The sequence below is a fragment of the Pseudochaenichthys georgianus genome, chromosome 9 (genome assembly GCF_902827115.2).
Source record: "Pseudochaenichthys georgianus chromosome 9, fPseGeo1.2, whole genome shotgun sequence".
Lineage (NCBI taxonomy): Eukaryota > Metazoa > Chordata > Actinopteri > Perciformes > Channichthyidae > Pseudochaenichthys > Pseudochaenichthys georgianus.
This window is the reverse complement of record NC_047511.1, coordinates 21,736,820-21,755,232: the sequence shown is the minus strand read 5'-3', so window position 1 is coordinate 21,755,232 and position 18,413 is coordinate 21,736,820. Positions and strand designations below refer to the sequence as shown.

At 40.1% G+C, this 18,413-nt stretch overlaps 3 protein-coding genes across 6 annotated transcripts; 1 reads left to right on the top strand and 2 right to left on the bottom strand.

Moving 5' to 3' along the window:
• The first annotated feature begins 630 nt into the window (after positions 1 to 630).
• On the top strand, positions 631 to 6,432 carry kgd4 (alpha-ketoglutarate dehydrogenase subunit 4). 4 transcript variants are annotated; one of them, XM_034090549.1, is made up of 6 exons: positions 631 to 699; positions 894 to 1,017; positions 1,269 to 1,373; positions 4,774 to 4,840; positions 5,102 to 5,292; positions 5,839 to 6,432. In XM_034090549.1, the coding sequence occupies exons 3-6, from the start codon at positions 1,320 to 1,322 to the stop codon at positions 5,854 to 5,856; spliced, it is 330 nt and encodes a 109-aa protein (XP_033946440.1). In that variant the 5' UTR covers positions 631 to 699; positions 894 to 1,017; positions 1,269 to 1,319; the 3' UTR covers positions 5,857 to 6,432. The 4 variants fall into 4 exon arrangements, with proteins under 4 accessions (XP_033946440.1, XP_033946441.1, XP_033946442.1 ...); XM_034090550.1 differs by lacking the exon at positions 631 to 699 and adding an exon at positions 706 to 794 and having other exon boundaries at positions 894 to 1,002; XM_034090551.1 differs by lacking the exon at positions 631 to 699 and adding an exon at positions 706 to 794 and having other exon boundaries at positions 4,777 to 4,840.
• An 89-nt stretch (positions 6,433 to 6,521) lies between these two features.
• Positions 6,522 to 10,091, bottom strand: pdxp (pyridoxal (pyridoxine, vitamin B6) phosphatase). The gene is made up of 2 exons (XM_034090547.2): positions 9,292 to 10,091; positions 6,522 to 7,631 (listed from the first exon to the last, which is right to left on the bottom strand). The coding sequence occupies exons 1-2, from the start codon at positions 9,881 to 9,883 to the stop codon at positions 7,285 to 7,287; spliced, it is 939 nt and encodes a 312-aa protein (XP_033946438.1). The 5' UTR covers positions 9,884 to 10,091; the 3' UTR covers positions 6,522 to 7,284.
• Positions 10,092 to 11,490: 1,399 nt separating this feature from the next.
• On the bottom strand, positions 11,491 to 18,323 carry LOC117452765 (UDP-glucuronosyltransferase 3A1-like). The gene is made up of 11 exons (XM_034091518.1): positions 18,044 to 18,323; positions 17,124 to 17,758; positions 16,843 to 16,944; positions 16,604 to 16,724; positions 16,175 to 16,338; positions 15,778 to 15,942; positions 15,050 to 15,258; positions 14,699 to 14,844; positions 14,399 to 14,484; positions 13,551 to 13,770; positions 11,491 to 13,454 (listed from the first exon to the last, which is right to left on the bottom strand). Exons 2-11 carry the CDS (start codon positions 17,203 to 17,205, stop codon positions 13,187 to 13,189), a joined length of 1,563 nt encoding a protein of 520 aa, XP_033947409.1. The 5' UTR covers positions 17,206 to 17,758; positions 18,044 to 18,323; the 3' UTR covers positions 11,491 to 13,186.
• Between the last annotated feature and the right edge of the window lie 90 nt (positions 18,324 to 18,413).

Sequence of the window (18,413 nt, the reverse complement as noted above, 5' to 3'; positions counted from 1 at the left end):
TTCTGATATGTACATTTTAGACTCAACGGGCCAATCTACCAATATTTATTTATTTATTTACAGTATTTTCTGTGGAAAGGCCATTCCATTGGTTTTACTATTCATAGAAACTATTCAGAAAAGATTGGAAAGTAAGTGTTGTCTGGCCCAAATGATCAAGGTATCTCTTCCTTTAGTTGGACAGTTAAACATACATAAAAGGAAAACTAGTTTAAAAACAATTCACATAGCCAGTCAGGGAGTGCCAAATGAAGTAAGCTATTTACGTTGTTTTGATTTTAGATACAGCATCTTACTCTTTATAGGGACACAAATTCAGGATACCCAGCCTTTGCTGCTTTGATGTTTATCTACATTGATAGTTAAATGTTATTTGTATGTCCCTTATACATCTTAAACATTATGGACTAGCAATATTTAAAAAGCTAATTTTATTAGACTATATTTAATTTATGTTGTAATTATTATGGGATGATTTTAAGTATAAATATCAATTATAATTTGTTATTACTAGTCTAGAGCATGAGACATTCGTGCTTTGATTTCCTAGTGCATGCCTTGTGTATTTCCTGTTGGTGACACATCTTCTTCTATAAACGCTCCCTGCTGCTTCCCTTGTCGTTGATTGGACAGTCTTTGAGCAGATGACCTTGTTATCCGGGTTTTTCTCCCCCAATGCGGAGTGAAATAAAATACAGGGTATGATATTTGTCTTTGACATAGCACAGTAGCCTTGTTTTGACATTTTGTGATATCACACGGAAAATATAATTGCCTTTTAATTGCTTTATGAGGTAAAAAGGGACATGGAGCATCATTAAACCTCGACTGGTTTAGCTTTGTATTGGATTAAGGTCTTTTATTGGTCTATTTTTGTATGTCCTTTTTGACAGGAGGCTAACTCACTACCTGGGATGGGACGGCTGCAGTATGTCCTGAGGATTTGACCTCGCATGACAACCTCTGGGTCTACACGTCGGTCGTCTGTGTGTAATAATCGTGGTAAAGATATTTAAGGCAAGCCTAATAAAATACTCACATTTAAGGTTTACTATTGAATCTAGTCTTAATCACCCGGTTTGAGAAGATCTATGTTATTGCTGTATAGTCTAAAAATTAATCTTCTATTGATGCCATTGATGTGTGAACTGTTATCAGCATCTTAACCCCTCACCATAATAAACTACATCATCTGGACCACTATGTGCGTTATGGTATAGACCTCGCTGTTTATAATGACAGTATTGCCATCTTGTGGTGTGTTTCAGCAACTGCAGGGAGCTTTATTTGTATACCGGAAGTATAACTGTGAGGTCGTCATGGGGAGCAAAGTCAGCTCCAAAATGGCAGCTCCGGCCGCTCGAGTTATCCAGGTAACGTAGCTCCTGGTTTTTTGATAATCTACTGATCACTGAGTAAAGCTTACATTAACTTTGTAAACTCAAAATGTCGCTTTTCTGTATGTGTTAACATTTAATTATTTTTAAAGGTGAGGCCTTTTTTAGGGTGACAAAACCATCGTACCCTTGTTGATGTCCTTGTTAAAGCGCAAAACTCACAGTGTTTGGACAGTAACCGGAAAAAGGTTTTAATTGTTAAATCAATATTACATTTTTCACGACTGATTCCGATTAGTTCAAGATGTAAACCAGCTTACATGTAGTGGAATAACACCATATTTACCTCTGAATTGTTGTGGAGTAGAATTACAAAGTAGTAGCATAACACTGAAATACTAGTAAAGTATTAGTACCTCAGAATTGTATTTAAGTACAGAAATGTACTTGGTTACACCACTTCCTATATTTATTTTTCCAGAGAAAACACATTGCTGTGAGTTGTTGTTGTTGTTGTTGTTGGCAGTTAATTTATATATTATTATTTTTGACTTCTTTACTTATGTTTAATTCTCTCACTCAATGACAAATATATTTTATTTTTGAGAGGTTGTTTTACCTGTGCATGTGTGCCCCAGTAGCCAGTGGTGAAGTTAGATTTAGGTTGGATATTCGGCAGACATTCACTCTGGACCCAGGCCCTTTCTCATTTCACTAATTCCCCTCCTCGACTCCTATCCCGCCCACAGGAGATGCGAGCGGAGGAGCCGAGGAGAGAGGAGGGGAAGCAGCAGGCGGTTAGAGAAATTAGAAAACCTCTCCTCTGAGCGGTCATTTTAAAGAGATGTCCATTAATGATGACAGAAGGCACAGCAGCGCTCTGGCTGATGGACAGAACTGTGTTCATGATGACTTATATATTTACTTTTAATTCATTGACAGTGCGGTATAATGAGACGATAAAAGGCTACAGATGCAGACATATATACACACACACACACACAGGTATATATAATAATTATATAAATATATACAATTTCAGAATCAAACAAGTATGAGAGCACTCATAATAATGTAACACTATCAGAGACTGGATATATCCCCCCCCCCCCCCCCCTCTCAGTCGCTACAATTAGGAAATGAAATTACGGGCAAAAAGTTTTATTTACAAGTATTAAAAGTAAGCATAGGACACCAAACCAACTGAGACCCGTCTGTCCGCAACACACACACACACACACACACACACACACACACACACACACACACACACACACACAGTGCAACACACACCTACAGCTCCTAAAGCATATAATGTATGTCAGGATACAGCCGTTGTGTATTTTATTATGTGAAGTGTAATGTAGGCCTGTTATACTGAGTGATATATATTTTACACACTGCTCTGCTTTCTGCACGGACCTCACAGCTGTTCTCACTGTAAACATTGCATCGCGATTGAGGCACTTAATAAAATAATATCCAGGGGATGCATGCAGAGCTGTCATTGGCTGAGAAAAGTCCGACCGTGCGTCACGACTCTTTGAAACATCACTGTTGCCGGAAATGCATCTGCGGAGGAGCCGTGGAGGACCCATCAGTGTATCCTCGATTATAGCTCGTCCAGAGAGCCTCCTCGACGCTCAATCCTCGGTCCTCGAAGTGCATTTAGAGAAATTAGATGTCCTTCAACATGGCGCCCTGAAATTAATTTCCGGGTCACTACCGGAGGACCGAGGAGTTGAGGAGGGGTAATTAGTGAGATGAGAAAGGGCCCCAGAGTCGTCTTCTTCCTCAGTTTCTTAGGCCCAATTCCAATTCGACCCCTACACACTTTACACTCTGTTTTAGCGGTCGCGTGGAGGGTCCGCCACATTGCATCCCGTTCCAAACCAACTCGTGGGGAGTGGGTGATAAAGCTCTCCAACAGAGAGGGTGTTTCTCAATGTCAAGGAAGGATGCTCCAGAGCCACTATTTCAAGGATGCTACGTCATCGAGTCCCGCCGAAGGACTGTTCCAATGTCCAGGCTCCTTGGAATTCTACCGAGCCCGGCGTCCTTCGTAGCGAGATATTTCGAGGCTGCACATGTGTATCCTCCACGGTCTTAAAATCCCCACAATGCTTTGCGCACGGACCAATTTCCCCAAATCTGTGGCAGAAAATGTAAGGCGGAGCCTCTCATATGACGCACACTTGCTCGCCTGTTCTACTCTTCGTTTTCCGAATGCCAGGAAGGATTCTTGCCTCGCTTCTGAAGCAAGTGACTCGGAAGACATGTGCTACCAAGGAAGCGTCCTCGACATTGAGAAACACCCAGAGGCTGCATCAGTCCTGACTTCACCTGTTGCTCCACCTGACCGACCCAACGCTGTTTGGGTCCGTCATGAAACACGCTGTTACAAACAGTTCCATGCAAACATGTAATGGTAAACTTCACAAAAAAAGATATACATTTAATATTGACATACAGATGTTGGCAACGTAATGTTTATTTTTTTTAGTAAGGATTATATACCCGTGTCTAGAAAACGTTAAACGTGTGCAATGGATGGTAACGAGCCCATGCTCTCAACACAGGGTTACACCTAGGCAATAAAATACCAGAAGACACACCTCTTTTTGTTAAATTGTAGTCCACTCTCTTTTTTTATAAAATGATAATTCAGCAGTGTATTTATTGAACGGCTTTCTTTTTACATTTAAAATAGTCATTGAAACAATCAGAAATGTTTACAATTTAAAGAAGCAGCTGAGTTTTGTAAAACATTTGTTTAAAATAGAATAATCACAAAAATCCAATAAAAACAGGTGCGTCCTACTAGTCCAGTGTAGTAATCAATGCTGCTTTGATTTGTTGTCATTGAGGTTTTTTTTCATAAAATATAAGATGGAAGACGTCCATTCAATAGAGAATAGATGTTTTCGACTTGCCTAGTGTATTAATAAGGTCTAGTATGGATTGGGAATCAATGGGTCATATAACACGAGAGCTATTGAAAAGAAACAAGGCTTTTTGAACCAAACTTTCTCAGACGGCTCACAGACTTTGAAACACTAGTCTACGTAGTACTTTTATTCAGGTACATTTACCCAAGTAATACATTTGAGGTACTTGGTTTGGAGTTGAATTGCTGTACATTAAACTGCCCAACAGCATAAAGGAGTTGAAGCACAGCTTCCATCACTGTCAGTATCCCAGCAAACAGGTACACATTGTTTGTGTGGATTAGGACTGTCTAAGGATCTGCAACCGTACTGCAACAGTGTTATTAAAGTTCTCAGCAGGGATACTGCAAAAAACAGCAAATAAAAAACTAAACTATGTGAATACCTCATAATAAAATGTTAAATATGTTTTTAATTCAGGGTTATTGGACCTGTCAATTCATAGACAAGTTATTATTCACACCGCTGTTTTAATGTTTATGTGTTAGCAGGCTATTCGGCCTCACGCACCTCTCATCAAGTTTCCCAACAGACAAGAATTCCCAAGGCCCAATGGTGAGTATAAAGAAGGTGAATCATGGACGGATAGTGTCCATGATGACCTTAATGCATAATATAAACTAGTGTTAAGTTGTTCTGGGCCTATTTTATTGTTTCAAGGTGTATTTTTCTCTGGTTGCATTTACAGTAAAACTGCAATCATTTTGATAAATGTTTACAATAGAATAATAAAATACTCAATAAGATGTATACTCTTCTTAGTGCTTCTTTAGTTGCCTTTTATTCATCGTGATTTTGTTTCTATCCTTTTTTTAGTCGGAGAGATATTGAAAACGTTAGTGGTTAACACTTCTCCACACAAGGCTCCAGCGCCGCCTCCAATACCAAGACCTCATGTACCTTTGACCCCGATCTCTGGCATGGCGGACACCCTGGCCTCCATTCAGCTTCTCCCTGCGAGGTACCGCAGGAGACCCATGACAGTGGAGGAAATGGACTACATCCAGGTGAGGGGCCACACTGAACACACAACAATTTGGCCTTAAGCATTTGGTCTCAGTTAGAACAGAGGTTCTATGTGTTTTTCATCAACCAAGGACCCTTTACAAAACATAGAATCTACCAGGAACTCTCCATTTGTCCTTTGGAATAATTTGATGTAGCCTAATTTCTTTACACTTCCGAGGTCTTGAGTTTTGTAAAGAACCACACAAGAGAAATGTATGAAACACATATTAAACATGTTTGCAGATATGGAGTTATAGATCAGTTAGAATAGGTTTAATTATTTACACTTTTCAGGGACCCCCTGGCAGAGCCACAAACACTCAGAGAACCACATGACCTTTGTCCTCGAGTTAAAATAAACCTGCGGCCCTAAGACTCCTATAGGTTTTAACGGTTGTCCGCATTAGTACTGTAGTTATACATAAGTTGATGTTTCAGTGCACTCTAAAATAAAAATGTAACCCATTTATAGACATATTACAACAGGAGGCAAAATCTGAAACAGTAAACCTTAATAAACGTGTTTTATGCTTTTTTCTTCACAGCGTGGGGGACCAGAGTGACATGAAGCAACTTATTCACTGCAACCAAAGTCCTTATTTGTTAGAGATTATTACTGGTCTTTAACTATGTTATTTAGCACAAGATAACCTATTGCCACATGATATAGAATAAAGTATTGCATAAAGCCTGTTAAAATGTACATATGATTATTTTAGATGCGTTTGTATTTAAGTTCATACTTGAGGGATATCTTCATTGTATTACACACAGCAGAGCTTTAACAATAGCAGGTTTCCTTATATCCTGTATAGGGACAGCACATATTACCCACAGGCTTCTTTTAAAACCTTGGTTTTTACATTATAGCAGCTCATCTAAAGATTTTCAGATTATCTTGCGCTTCCCCTGCAATACCACCACACTTAATTGTAGCATGAGGCTCTGGTACATACAAGAAAATGATAAGGTTAGTTTGCTTTTCATGTCTTTCACTGCAATACATTGACCGATCTGTGTGTTAGAATACATAAGGCAGAATATGCTAGATCTCAAGTTGCAAAAGTAAAGAGTGAAATGGTGTTCAGTTCATGTGAACTACTGCTGGATTCAAACTATTAAAAGAATATTGTATTTTATATGTGGTGTTCTTATCATGCTTGATGTTGATGCGTTGACACAAGACAAGCAGAAGATAAGGACTCATAAAAAGATGAACAACTTCATATTAATTGTAGGCATTTATTGTTACTGTTGCTAGCATGCTCTATGGTAAACATTAACAACATTGACATTTCACAACAGTATGATTGGCCACCATTAATGTGTAAATGGTGTCCAAGTATCAGATTCTGTAAGCTGTTTAGTTCTTATGAATACTGGCACATGAATACAGACATGATAGAAAGGTGAATATACACTTCACCTATCTGACTAGCAGATTGTCTTCTTAGTCTCCACCAGAGTGCAGAAAGGCTGTCAAATTTAGTTTTAAATTATCTCTTTTTGCCAAGTATTAGGAGAAGTCACACTCTGGCAAACACATATAACATATACCACTCTGTTAGTAAGTACATGTCTGCCTTTGTGCAAAAAATAAAATAACAACCAACTCCTACACGCATGAATTCCGTTAGACAACAATCCATGGCTTTACAAAAATAACTGGAGGTTCAAAACCAATTTCAAACACGACCTATGAAGTTTATGAAGAAGAAAGTGCTGTATTTTCATATATATAATATAATACAGCAACAGGAGAACTGTCAAGTCACAAATGGGCACAACACTAGAAGAAACACTGAGGTAAACACTGAATTACTGATTATTTGGGGTGAATATTCTATTCTACGCGCGTCAGTCACAACATTAACAGCTTCTTGTTACTGAGAAACATTTCTAGTTGTGGATAAGGTAGGAGCAAAAGCCACACTAAACATTGCAATACAGCAGAAGCAATCTTTGCTTCGAACTGGAGGCCAAAGGACTCGTCAATTGCTCTGTTCGTCCTGTTCCTCAAAAGCAGGTAAGAAATCAGCGATACTGTCCACTATGTAGTCGGGCACAAAGCTGTGGTTGGTGGTCAGCTCACTATCCCTGTACTCCTCCGCATCCTTGGTCTGAGACACCCCGGTGAGAGTGAGCATGGTGTCCAGCCTGCAGTTGGCCCCGAACAGCATGTCGGTCTCCAGACGGTCCCCGATCATCAGGCACTTGGCGGGGTCCACCCCTTCGAACTGACTGGAGATGCACTCGAACATGAAGCGGCTGGGCTTCCCGATCACTGTGGCCTTACGACCTGAGGACACCTCTAGGGCCGCAGTGAGGGACCCAGACCCTGCCGGGGGTGAAGATAAAAAGGTTAGACTAAAGTGAATCTTAAGAGATGTCCTCCAACAATCACACACTAACCCGACTCCCTCAAGTATTTTGTCTAAGTACCAAAAAGCAACAGCAACCCACCTATCACAAACAGTTCTGCAATGTTGATTTATGGTTTTAGTGCTTAACTATGACCATTGTATTGCATGTGCTAGTCCACTACAAATCCCATAGTAATAACCAAGATTTTCTATGATTAACTAGAATGACTTACTGCTGTAAAACTCCCTCAACCAGTCAAGCTGCATTTAAAATCCCTGTCTGCTAAATTGCAATATCAATACTTTTCCGTATCTCACAGCCCTAATTTACATTATCTGATTTAAAGTCTATATAACTTAGGTATGCAGTTCATTCATTGCTTTTAACTAACATTTCCAATCTAAGGAAACTGCCAGCAGATATCTTAACACATTATTGCTTCATTACAGAGAGACACTTCCTTTAAGTGCAACATAACAATTCATTTGCAGGTTCTTCAAACTTAATTACATAATTGACAAAACTGAAAACCGCCTTGGAGCCTCACATTACTGCGGCCCTGGAAGGCTGTAGTTCACATTTTGTCAGTTAATAAGTAAAGATTATGGGTACACGCAACATATATGGCAATATACAGAGCTAAAGCTAAAGGCATTCAACAGGTCCTGCATTATTGTAGGGTACATTTATGGTATAAATATATGCTATATTTACCCTAGAAATAATACAATGAAACTGTCATGTGCAGGCTTTCTTGCTCTTCAAATAGTAGACCCCTTGAGGATGATGGTGTACATAAACAATGCACAGTGAGTGTGAATAATAATAATACATTTATTTTGGGGGGCGCCTTTCATAACACCCAAGGACACCTTACAGGGTTACAGATTTACAATTTACTGGCTATCAATCCCCATTAAAGATTTCAACATAAATCAAATAGCCACACATATGATGTTGAGTTCTTTCTGCCCATGTTTGAGGTATGGTATCTGCGCTAAATTATATTCTGGTGCAACAATCTTAAAAATACAAAATCTGAAAAGGTACAGCTAAATACTTTTTCAAGAAACAATGTCATTTTAACCAGGTGTTCTGCACTTCCTTTGGAAACTGAAAAGGATTCTTTACACACCAATATAGTCTAATTATCACACAAAAAACAAGCTCATATTAGCTTATTCTTATTTTCCAGCATCTTTTCATCCAGTGTTTTTTGTATTTCAGTTTAAACAGTGTATACCAGAAAGGAAAAAAATCATGGGATTAAACCATGTAGAACTTTTACTTGTATTGGAGTTATTTGTTCACTGTGTGGTATTATTACTTGTACTAAAGTAACTTATCTCAATACTTCTTTTACCACTGGTAATAATTATTTAGTGAAGCTTAGGTGTGCAACTTCAAGCTATTGTAGGAAAAGTGGGTGAATGAATGAAAAAAGAACTAAAATCAATGAGAAATTCTTATAATGGTCACACCAAACTGATGTTCCAGCTCTAGCTGAATACTGGGGCCTGTGCCTAATAGGCCATAATCTATAAAGGGTACTTGGCACCAATACAAGTTCAGTGCAGTGCATAACACTGGAGAGGCCGAGCATTAACAATGGAGGCATCATCACCACCACCTACCTGGCAGTATCCGGCCCCCTGACAGAGGGTGCCAGGGGTCGATGTCGGTCGCCAGAAACAGACAGTCCGGGTCCTTCAGGTAGCACGACGCTTTGGCCAGTTTGAGAAAAGTCATTTTATCGTCATGTCCCACCAGCACTGCCTTGACGTCAGGGGCCAGGGGGCAGTTGTAGATGGTGGCGTCCGGGTCCTCCGCGTCCTCCACGCAGGGGACGCCCGCCTCCTGCAGCTCGGAGCGCAGAGCCTCGCAGCCCATGACGAACACCTGGCCGGTGATCTTCACCACGTCCCTCAGGTAGAGAGCCGAGCAGTACGACGAGCTGAAGATCTGCTCCAGCATCACGTCGGTGAAGCCGAGCCGAGAGAACTTGTGCACATATTTCTCCCGGGGCCTGGTGCAGTTGTTGGTGACGAACACTACGTTTTTACCGTTCCGTATCATAGAATTAACCACCGTCGCCGCGCCCGTCACCGCCTTCTCTCCGTGCCACAGGACCCCGTCGCAGTCCAGCAGGATGAAGTCCTTCGCCTCCAGCAGGTTCCTAAGCTGCGGACCTCGAATTTTCTGGCAGCCTTTGAAGGCGCCTGCCATTCCGGCGTTTTCCTTGGTATCTTCCGTGTTTCACCTGTTAGTGTTTCCCCATATTAACAGCTGGTGCATAATGTACAAAACAGAGGCTATAAAATAAATCAATGTCAGGAAATCACATAGCAGAGTCCTTGCAACAGTCGGTTACATACACCGACCAGAGAGCTACATAAACATTGACGCCTAACCACGCCCACACGTTGTCGACCCTGACCAATGAAACGACAGCATTTTAACCAATCAGGTTCGTGCGAGTCACCAGACTTTTATGAGGAACATCCTCTAAAAAATGAGGATTCCATGACAGTGGAATCCTGTCATGATTCCCCTGTCTTTCCTGTCTTTCCGCCGTTAGGCGGAAAGACACTTTTAAATATGACCTTGTATGTTGTGTTTTAATGTTGAACAGACACATAACATTACATGAATCTGCAAAACATGTTTTATTTCCTCTGAGATCATGACCCTGACAAGCATTATAACATTGTAGGGGGTTCAGAAGAAAGCTCATTTCCAATGAATCTATACATTGAATTAGGTTACTTAATGTATAGGCTATAACTGCTTCATTGTATAGTTCATCATGCAGGTCTCCCTTGAAAAAGAGATCATTGATCTCAATGGGATTTTACCTGGATAAATAAAGGTTTTGAATTGAATTGATCATATTTTTGTGTACCAAATATCATCTTTAATATAGTTATTTTTAGCTAAATGTAGTGGGAAAGTGCAAGGCTTCTCTCTTAAACATGGTTAATTGCAGAGCAAACGAATACACATAAAGTAATACTCAAATTAAGAACAAGGGGCAGTTCAAACATGAAGGTTGTAATGTGTCCCTTCAATATTTGGCCATCCAAATATGAGGATAAGCTAAATATTGGAAACACCTAATGATATGCAATACAATTGTATAACTGTCTTTATATATTTTTTAAATCTTTTTAAGTACAGCCAGACAAAAAAAAGGATTTCAGTGAATCTAGTGTTGCAGCAATGTAAAGTTGCACACAATCTTAACAGTGTATTAGTATTTTAATGGTATAGTCACAGTGCATTAGTATTATCCTTTATATATACAGTCTATGCCTGGTATTAACCTACCAGATTCAGAACATTTAACTTAAGTAACACTATTTGATAATAATACTTGCTTATAAGTAGGCCTAGAATTATTAACTATTGTTTCATAAGTCATGTTTTTTTAGGCACAAGATTCACTTTCTCAATTAGGTCTTCTTCCCAGGTCACTAGATGGAGCTATAATCCACAAACAGTACAGATAAATGAAATCCATCAACAGTCACCTTCTCTACTGTCTGATTCTATCTTCCCATTTGCCTTTTACTCACTCACTGAAACTCACAGAGCCAATAGCCAAGGTAAACATTAAAGCCCATCAAATGTATTTATCGTTTTGTCTTTGAACTTAGGGTTTTACTTTTGACATTCAATAATTACAGTACATATTCATAAATATACTACAAATTATAAATACAGAAATATATTGATATTTTGTTTCAATTGTGTCACTATTTTCAAGCCTAATTTAAATGTCAAAAAAAATAAGAAAAAAGACAGACAGGAACAGGCTACTAGAGTAGATCCAGTTTTAATGCAATTATGTCAAACGTCCTTTTTCACACTTAACAAAAACACATCAGAGCCACTACACATCCATCTGAGTTAAAAATAACACATGCATGATTTAAGAAACTTTACATCAATTATGTCCTCCCTCTTGCCCCAACGTATGTGACATAGTGATGCAACTATACTACCTTTTATTTTTAATTGATAGTATCTTGCTTGTGACAGCAGGTCACCTGAAGTAGTCCTGTTTTGCCTAAATGCCATGGTTGTTAGTCAAGTTAAAATAAATGATTTAATTTCTAGCTTAAAACAAAAAAATAACAAAATGTTATTGTAGTTATATTATTAATGATGACTATTTCTAGCTTCTTTTTCTCAAAGCTTTGTTTCTGATTTCAATAATTGTCTGTGTTTTCTTTTTCATTGTTGTGTCCTTCTTCTTCATTATTAAAGTTTCCTCTGTGTTTGCCTCTTTCCTTTTTTCCCCCACCGGTGGTCCTGTTGTCTCATGCTTTGGCTGCTTTGCCCTGCCTGTTTAGGATTGCGTGCGAGACAGAGGAAGACTCACTGGCACCTTCAACTGCCAGCCCAACAGACGAATGAAATGCAGGGAAGGAATGAAAGAATGGACAGCTGAATGGACACAGAACAAGCTGTCCTAATTGGTCATTATTTCCTTGCTAATCTATATTTTCCTCCCTGCTAACCCCCAACACAGATGTGAAGAGTGGGAGGGAGGACAGAACAGAGAGGGGGGTCCTCCAAGGCCTGGGCTGCTTTCAAGGATGGCTTGAGCGCTGACCGTGAACACTGCTGTACGCTTTTGTGCCTTGTTTAGAAAGGGGAAGGAGACTCAGTGGAAACCAGCAGAGGAGGGTGTGGGGGTCAGAGGGGAGACTTGCAGGTGGTTGATAATTGAAGAGCCAGTAAACCATTACGCTGCCCCAAATACACACATCCAGATACACACGTGCATAAACACACTCTCCAGGTAGAGCATACCTTTTTGAGGGTTCAGGTATATTCTATGACTATCAATATATTGCATCTACACAAAAGTACCCATCTAGCCTAGCATTGCAGCACAAAACATTTCTCAACAAACATCAATCTACTGGCTGGCTGCCACACGAAACAACACAAAAGCACAAATGCAGTGCTTGGTGAGTGTGTTTGCATGCCTACTATCAGCCACCCTTGCTTGCAGCACAGTCAGGTCAAAGCAGCACAGAGGTGTTGGACAATGTGGCACTGCAGGACAAATGAGATGTCTGGTAGTCACGATGGCGCTGGGGAGAGGGCAGGACACTTGGCATTAAAAGGTTACTGGCTTAAGAGAAACTGGAAACGCAGAATATGAAACTCTATTCAGTATGCAAATTCGAGCAAATCAAAGTTATTCAACGTTATTCCTACCATCAAAACTGTTTTTAATGCATTGTTTGCACATTTATGTGAAATACTTAAAAACAATAATGTTTTCTTTTATTGTTTTCAACTTTTCTTTTGATAATTAAAGGGAATTTTTTCTGAATTAAAATACCAATATTTTCTGGTGAATTGTTATGAATAGATTACAACAAGACTGGATTATTAGTTGTACTTCGGCAGTATTTTAGGTTCGCAGTAAATTCTCATATTGGCATTGGTGCAAGTCCAACATAAACTCAATCTCAGAACTGAATTAAACATCTAAAGTGTCCCTTAGCACTGCTATTGTACTTTTTTGTGTTTGTCCCTGCTATTCTTCTTCCTACAGAAAGTCCAGCAGAGAACTACAGGTCCCAGAAGCCCCAGGAAGAGAAGAAGCGCCAGGTCCAGCAGGTATCTCTGGTACCAGGCTTGTGTCAGTGAAGCAGGCCTTAGATGAGCTCCACCTCCACTATGCAAGATGTGCTCAACCCACTGGATGAGTCGAAGGGCTGGAGGGACAGGATGAGATTTGTGGATCCTGCTAAGGGACAAAGCTGAAGACTTGATCCTATAAAGGAATATAATCGGGAGAAAGAGAAATGAGGAGTAATTACAGATATATCTGTGCTGTACTGGCATCACCAATGTTGCCCACATACTGTACCTGACGTCCTGTGTGAGTTTTTGAATTGTGGAGCTGAGCAGCTCCCTGGTGATGTGTGTGGGGTTGATGATGAGGCCAAGTCCCTTTGTTTCGGCCCTCACCACATTATCAAACTGATCCCCAAACAGAGGGATTCCCAGCACAGGAACAGCATGGTACACCGCCTGGAGCAGGCTGTTTTGTCCGCCATGGGTGATGAAGAGACGAGCTTTATTGTGGCCTGGGGTAAACAGAAAATAGGGAAAACATCATCACTGATTAGAGGAATTTAGAGTGTTGTGGTTTGGTACAGAATAATACAACAGTCTTACTCTGGGATACTGAACTTGCTTTGTCCGGGGGCCGCTTTTGCAAAATAAGAGAAATTAATAGACAGGCAATGAAGCATGGACATCTGTCAGGAAGATCCTCCTCTCGAGCCTTTTGAAAATTATCAAGCTCTTAGTGTCTATTTTGATGATTTATTCTTAATGGAGTCTTGCATGGTACCTATCTTGCTGAAGGTTCAGCATCACTGGTCTATCTTATAGGTTAAGGCTCATTACACTGAGGGCTAAACCACTGCCAACAGTCATTGGATGGGGGGGCACAGCGAGATAATTACACCACAGAGCAGCGACCATGATCATTCATGCTGTATTTGAATCTTACTCCTACTCTAAATGAGATCAAATTGTTTAACTGAACATTAAAGCAAGTAGTTGAGTTGTTTTGTATTACTTTGAAATTGAAGGTGCATGCATTCACGATTATATCTTGAAATTGTTTGTTTTAATCGTTCTTCAGGTGGTGCGTAATGCCCGCAATTTAAAATATTTTTAACAGGTTAGAATAAGAGAGGCTCTTACCCAGCAGATCATTAAGAGGCAGCCAGTCCCCTATCATGAGATTAGAAGGTTTATCCAGATGAGATGGCCAGCGCATGGGGTCATACCTGCAAGCCAAACACTGCATTTGAAGGCATTTCCCTCAACATCCTTACATATAGATTTAAAAAAAAAAAAAAAAAAAATCATCTTTCCATAATTCGGGAAAAATATTTGTATTTTCCCTCCCCTCATTTATGTCTTTGTCAAAAGTGAGATCTGTGAGGAAGAAAGCTAAAAGTGTTATTTATTATGCCTGTATGAATTGTGTAATGCTTTCACCTCCATAAAACCCCCTGAGGGATCCTAGAGAAGCCGGCCACCAGCTCCACAAGCAGACGCTCCACAGAGACTGAGGACACCATTGATCCCAAAGTCACGACAATAAAACCTGCCTCTCCAAAACTGGAGATCCACAACTCAAGATCCTGCAAAGGGTTTGGGAATGGGTAATACAGGAAATGTGTGAAGGGACATTTACATAGTTGAGGCAGGATGAGCGAGAGAAGGATGTAGATGCAGAGGTGAAGGGGGAGTAAGAAAGGTCAAGAGAGGGAAGGAAGGCTTGTTCATTTAAATCTTAGTCACACGGATGGATTTGGACATTTGGATATGAGAATGAAGAGAAGAGACCTGCTCCAGAGGCTTGGCAGGTTTACTCAGCAGACCTCCCACCAGCACCGTGTAAGGCATGAGGGGCTGGGGGAACTCCAGTGAAAAGTCAGTGTTGAAGGCCCAGAGTTCAGCTCCTCCATGTAACTCCTTCAGACCTCCAGGGGGGGGTCCTGACTCAAGGTGGCGCTCAGCTACTTCCCTAAATGTCCGCCATACAAGTTCCTGGCCTAGACACAATACACACATCATTCACATGTATGCTCAACATTATAGAAGTCCTTCAGATTCCTTATTACTTGTTAATGAGTTTAAGCTAAACCACTTGCTGACGAGTTGCAAACACAGAACATTCTTTAAGGAACAAATAGAAAGTACATATTTTTAAATCAGGATAGTAGGCCAATGCAGATGGGAACAATGTTAAAAATTGAGCAAAGAAGAAAGATTTATATATGATGGAAACAAATGAAAACATGCTCACCACATGTACAATTTGTCGAAATAAAAAATGAAAGGGAAATGATGATAAAGAAAAAAAGGATGGATTTTTGAATTCACATTATGTCCTGAAAAGCAGCTGAGAGAACTGAGAGAAGAATGAGACGTGAGAAGAAATACAATGTAAAATAACCGTGACATCTATACAAATATAATCTAGAGTGTCATGTGGCTTACCCTAAACATGTGTGTTATTATGCAAGGCAAACAAAGACACTGTGTGATCTCTAATGTAAGAGCATTCTTACCAACAGGAGACAAGACAGAATAGAAGAGGTTCTTTGCACGACCCCAGAGGCTCATGTGGTCGGACAGCTGGGAGCTGAAGACTGGCACGTGGGACACCGGGCTGGGGAGGGCGATAGACAGCGGGCCGTTCAGAGTGCCTGGGTAGAAAGCTATGTAACGGACCCCTGGGGTAAATCAAGAGTAAAGAGCATAGAACTGTTGTAAATGTATTCATGGTTGTTGGTAGATAAATAAAACACCATACATCTGGCCTCACAATTAATTTGAATTAGTATATCTGCAATGAATAAAAGTGGCAAGGTATTGATAAATAATACATAACTGTTGAAATGGGAAAGATTTAAAGGAAGACAGTAATTATGAAAATAACCAAGGTGATAGGAAGAGCAGATGTACCAAGTTTGTGTGCCAGGATGAAGGAGCAGGGGTTAAAAGCATCAAGGATGGCGATGTCATAGTTTTCCCTCTGGAGGAAACTTATAATGTCTTTGTCCGCTAACAGCCTGTCACACTGATAGGACAGGTGCCCCATGAAGTTTAGAAAGTTCTTAAAGCTATCCCTGAGAGAGAAAAAATAAAGCAAGAAAATGACCGAGGGGAGTCGAAATCATAAAAATATTTAAATCTGATATAATACAATGACGCAAGTTACAAATATCTTAAACTCTAAGAAAGTTCAGAATTCTAAATGAGTATCAAACAAACTCAAGAGCTACAAAATGCCAGACTCAAAAGTTGAAAACTAAATTAGGTAGTTTATAAGAGTTCTCTCTTTCTTCTAAAATAATTCAATTGTATCTAAGTGTCCAAGAAATCTGGGGATACCTTCCCAGTAAAAACTGTGTCTGTTGCTCCAGGAACCAGACATTGTATTCTCTGATGTATTCCTCTCCTACGGACCAAGTGGTCGTCTGGTAACTGTCTGCACGGCCAGCATAGGAAAAACCTAACAGGAATTCACAGGTTCAGAGATGTGTAGTCATTTCTATGAAAGAAACTGTGACAAAATGTGCCATGAGTTGTGCAAGAATACTTTCTGTACATGTGTGTGTGTACTAGTTTACCTTTGATAACAGGGTTGCCCAGTTGCAAGAGCATACGGACCTGATGGCCATGCTCGTGTAAGTTATGAGAAATTTCATCTAATAATAAGTAGTGGCTTCCTCCTAGAGAAAGTGAGAGAAGAAGAATTACAACAAATCACTATGATGTCTGAAAAATGGCTCATACAGCATACATTTGAATATTAAAATGTTAAGGATGCGCTCATTTATTTTATATTTCTGAAGACATTTTTAAAATGAATACATCTATTACTACCATTGAAGGGCACTCCATTACTCACCAATTAGACAGACAGTCAGGATTTTGGCAGACTGAAGTACTGGAAGAGCCAGAAGAGGAAACATCCAAAATACAAATCCCATGTTGTTTTTAGAGTGCCACACACTGACCTGCAGCCAAAGTCTTCTTGGAATAGTCTTCCTATTCAAATGTAACTGTAAGGACAACCTTGCTTTGTCAACTAGAAGTCCTTATGATAAATGATGCCCCTTTAACTCCGTAATCGCAGCAACAAAGTTAGATCCAGGGAATATCTGAAGCAAACAGGTCCTAAACAGAGCTATGATCCAGACCAATGAAACATTTTCCGAGATAAATTAGCAGGAAAAAACACAGAAGTGCCAATAAAGAACTCGGGGGAAAGTGTTCAAATTCTGGATAAAATCAAATGTTCAATGCACCACGTTACGTCCTGAAAGTCTTCCCTTGGATCTCAGGTCCGTTTAGCCAGGAGTAAAGACGGTTCATATGTCTGCAGTGGTCGATGTCAAAGGTCCGACATTAAGACTTTGATGAATTCCTTATTCAGAAGGTTTTGGATGCAAGTCTGCAAGTATGATACTGTCTCCATGATACATGTCAGCAGCACTGTTTTCTCTATAAGTCACTGAGAGGTCCAAGAGCCTTGGACCTGTCCTGCAGTGATAATGAAAGGGAGGAGAAGAGAGAAAGGGAGGTGGGTCAGAGGGGTGTGTGTGCGAGGGGGGGGGGGGGGGGGTATCCCCCATATTGTTTCAAATCAGACAAAAAGAAAGAGTCACATTCTCTCAAAGTTGCTGAAGAATGTGACCCCCTCCACCAATAAGAATAGAGAGGCATTTTATGATGATAATAATATTATTGTGACACCTGTACCTAATTGAAATTAATGTGTTAATAAGTGGCAAGTCACAAGAACAGCCAGCTTTCAAAACTGATTACCTTATTTACATGCTCATTAAAAAAGAAAACAGCGTACAACGTAATTGTGATTGATAGGCAGGCGGCACTGACTGCTAGAGAGAGAAGCCACCAGAACACATGACTGCTGACGGGGCAGTGACAGGCTGAGGGTGCCCTGGCAGGCAGTTGCTGGTAAGTCAGGCTTGAGATGTAGGTTATCTTGGACAATGCTCTCATTGTAGCCACAACCAATGCCTTTCTGTGTCAGAAGGGTCATTAGAAAAACAAGTCAGTCAGAAAAACTGCTGGAGTGTATCGGGGGGAAAAACGAGTAAGAGGGGTCAATCCTGACATCATTGATGTTATTGTTGTCATTTCAACCACCGTTTGTTACAGACATTTCTACATG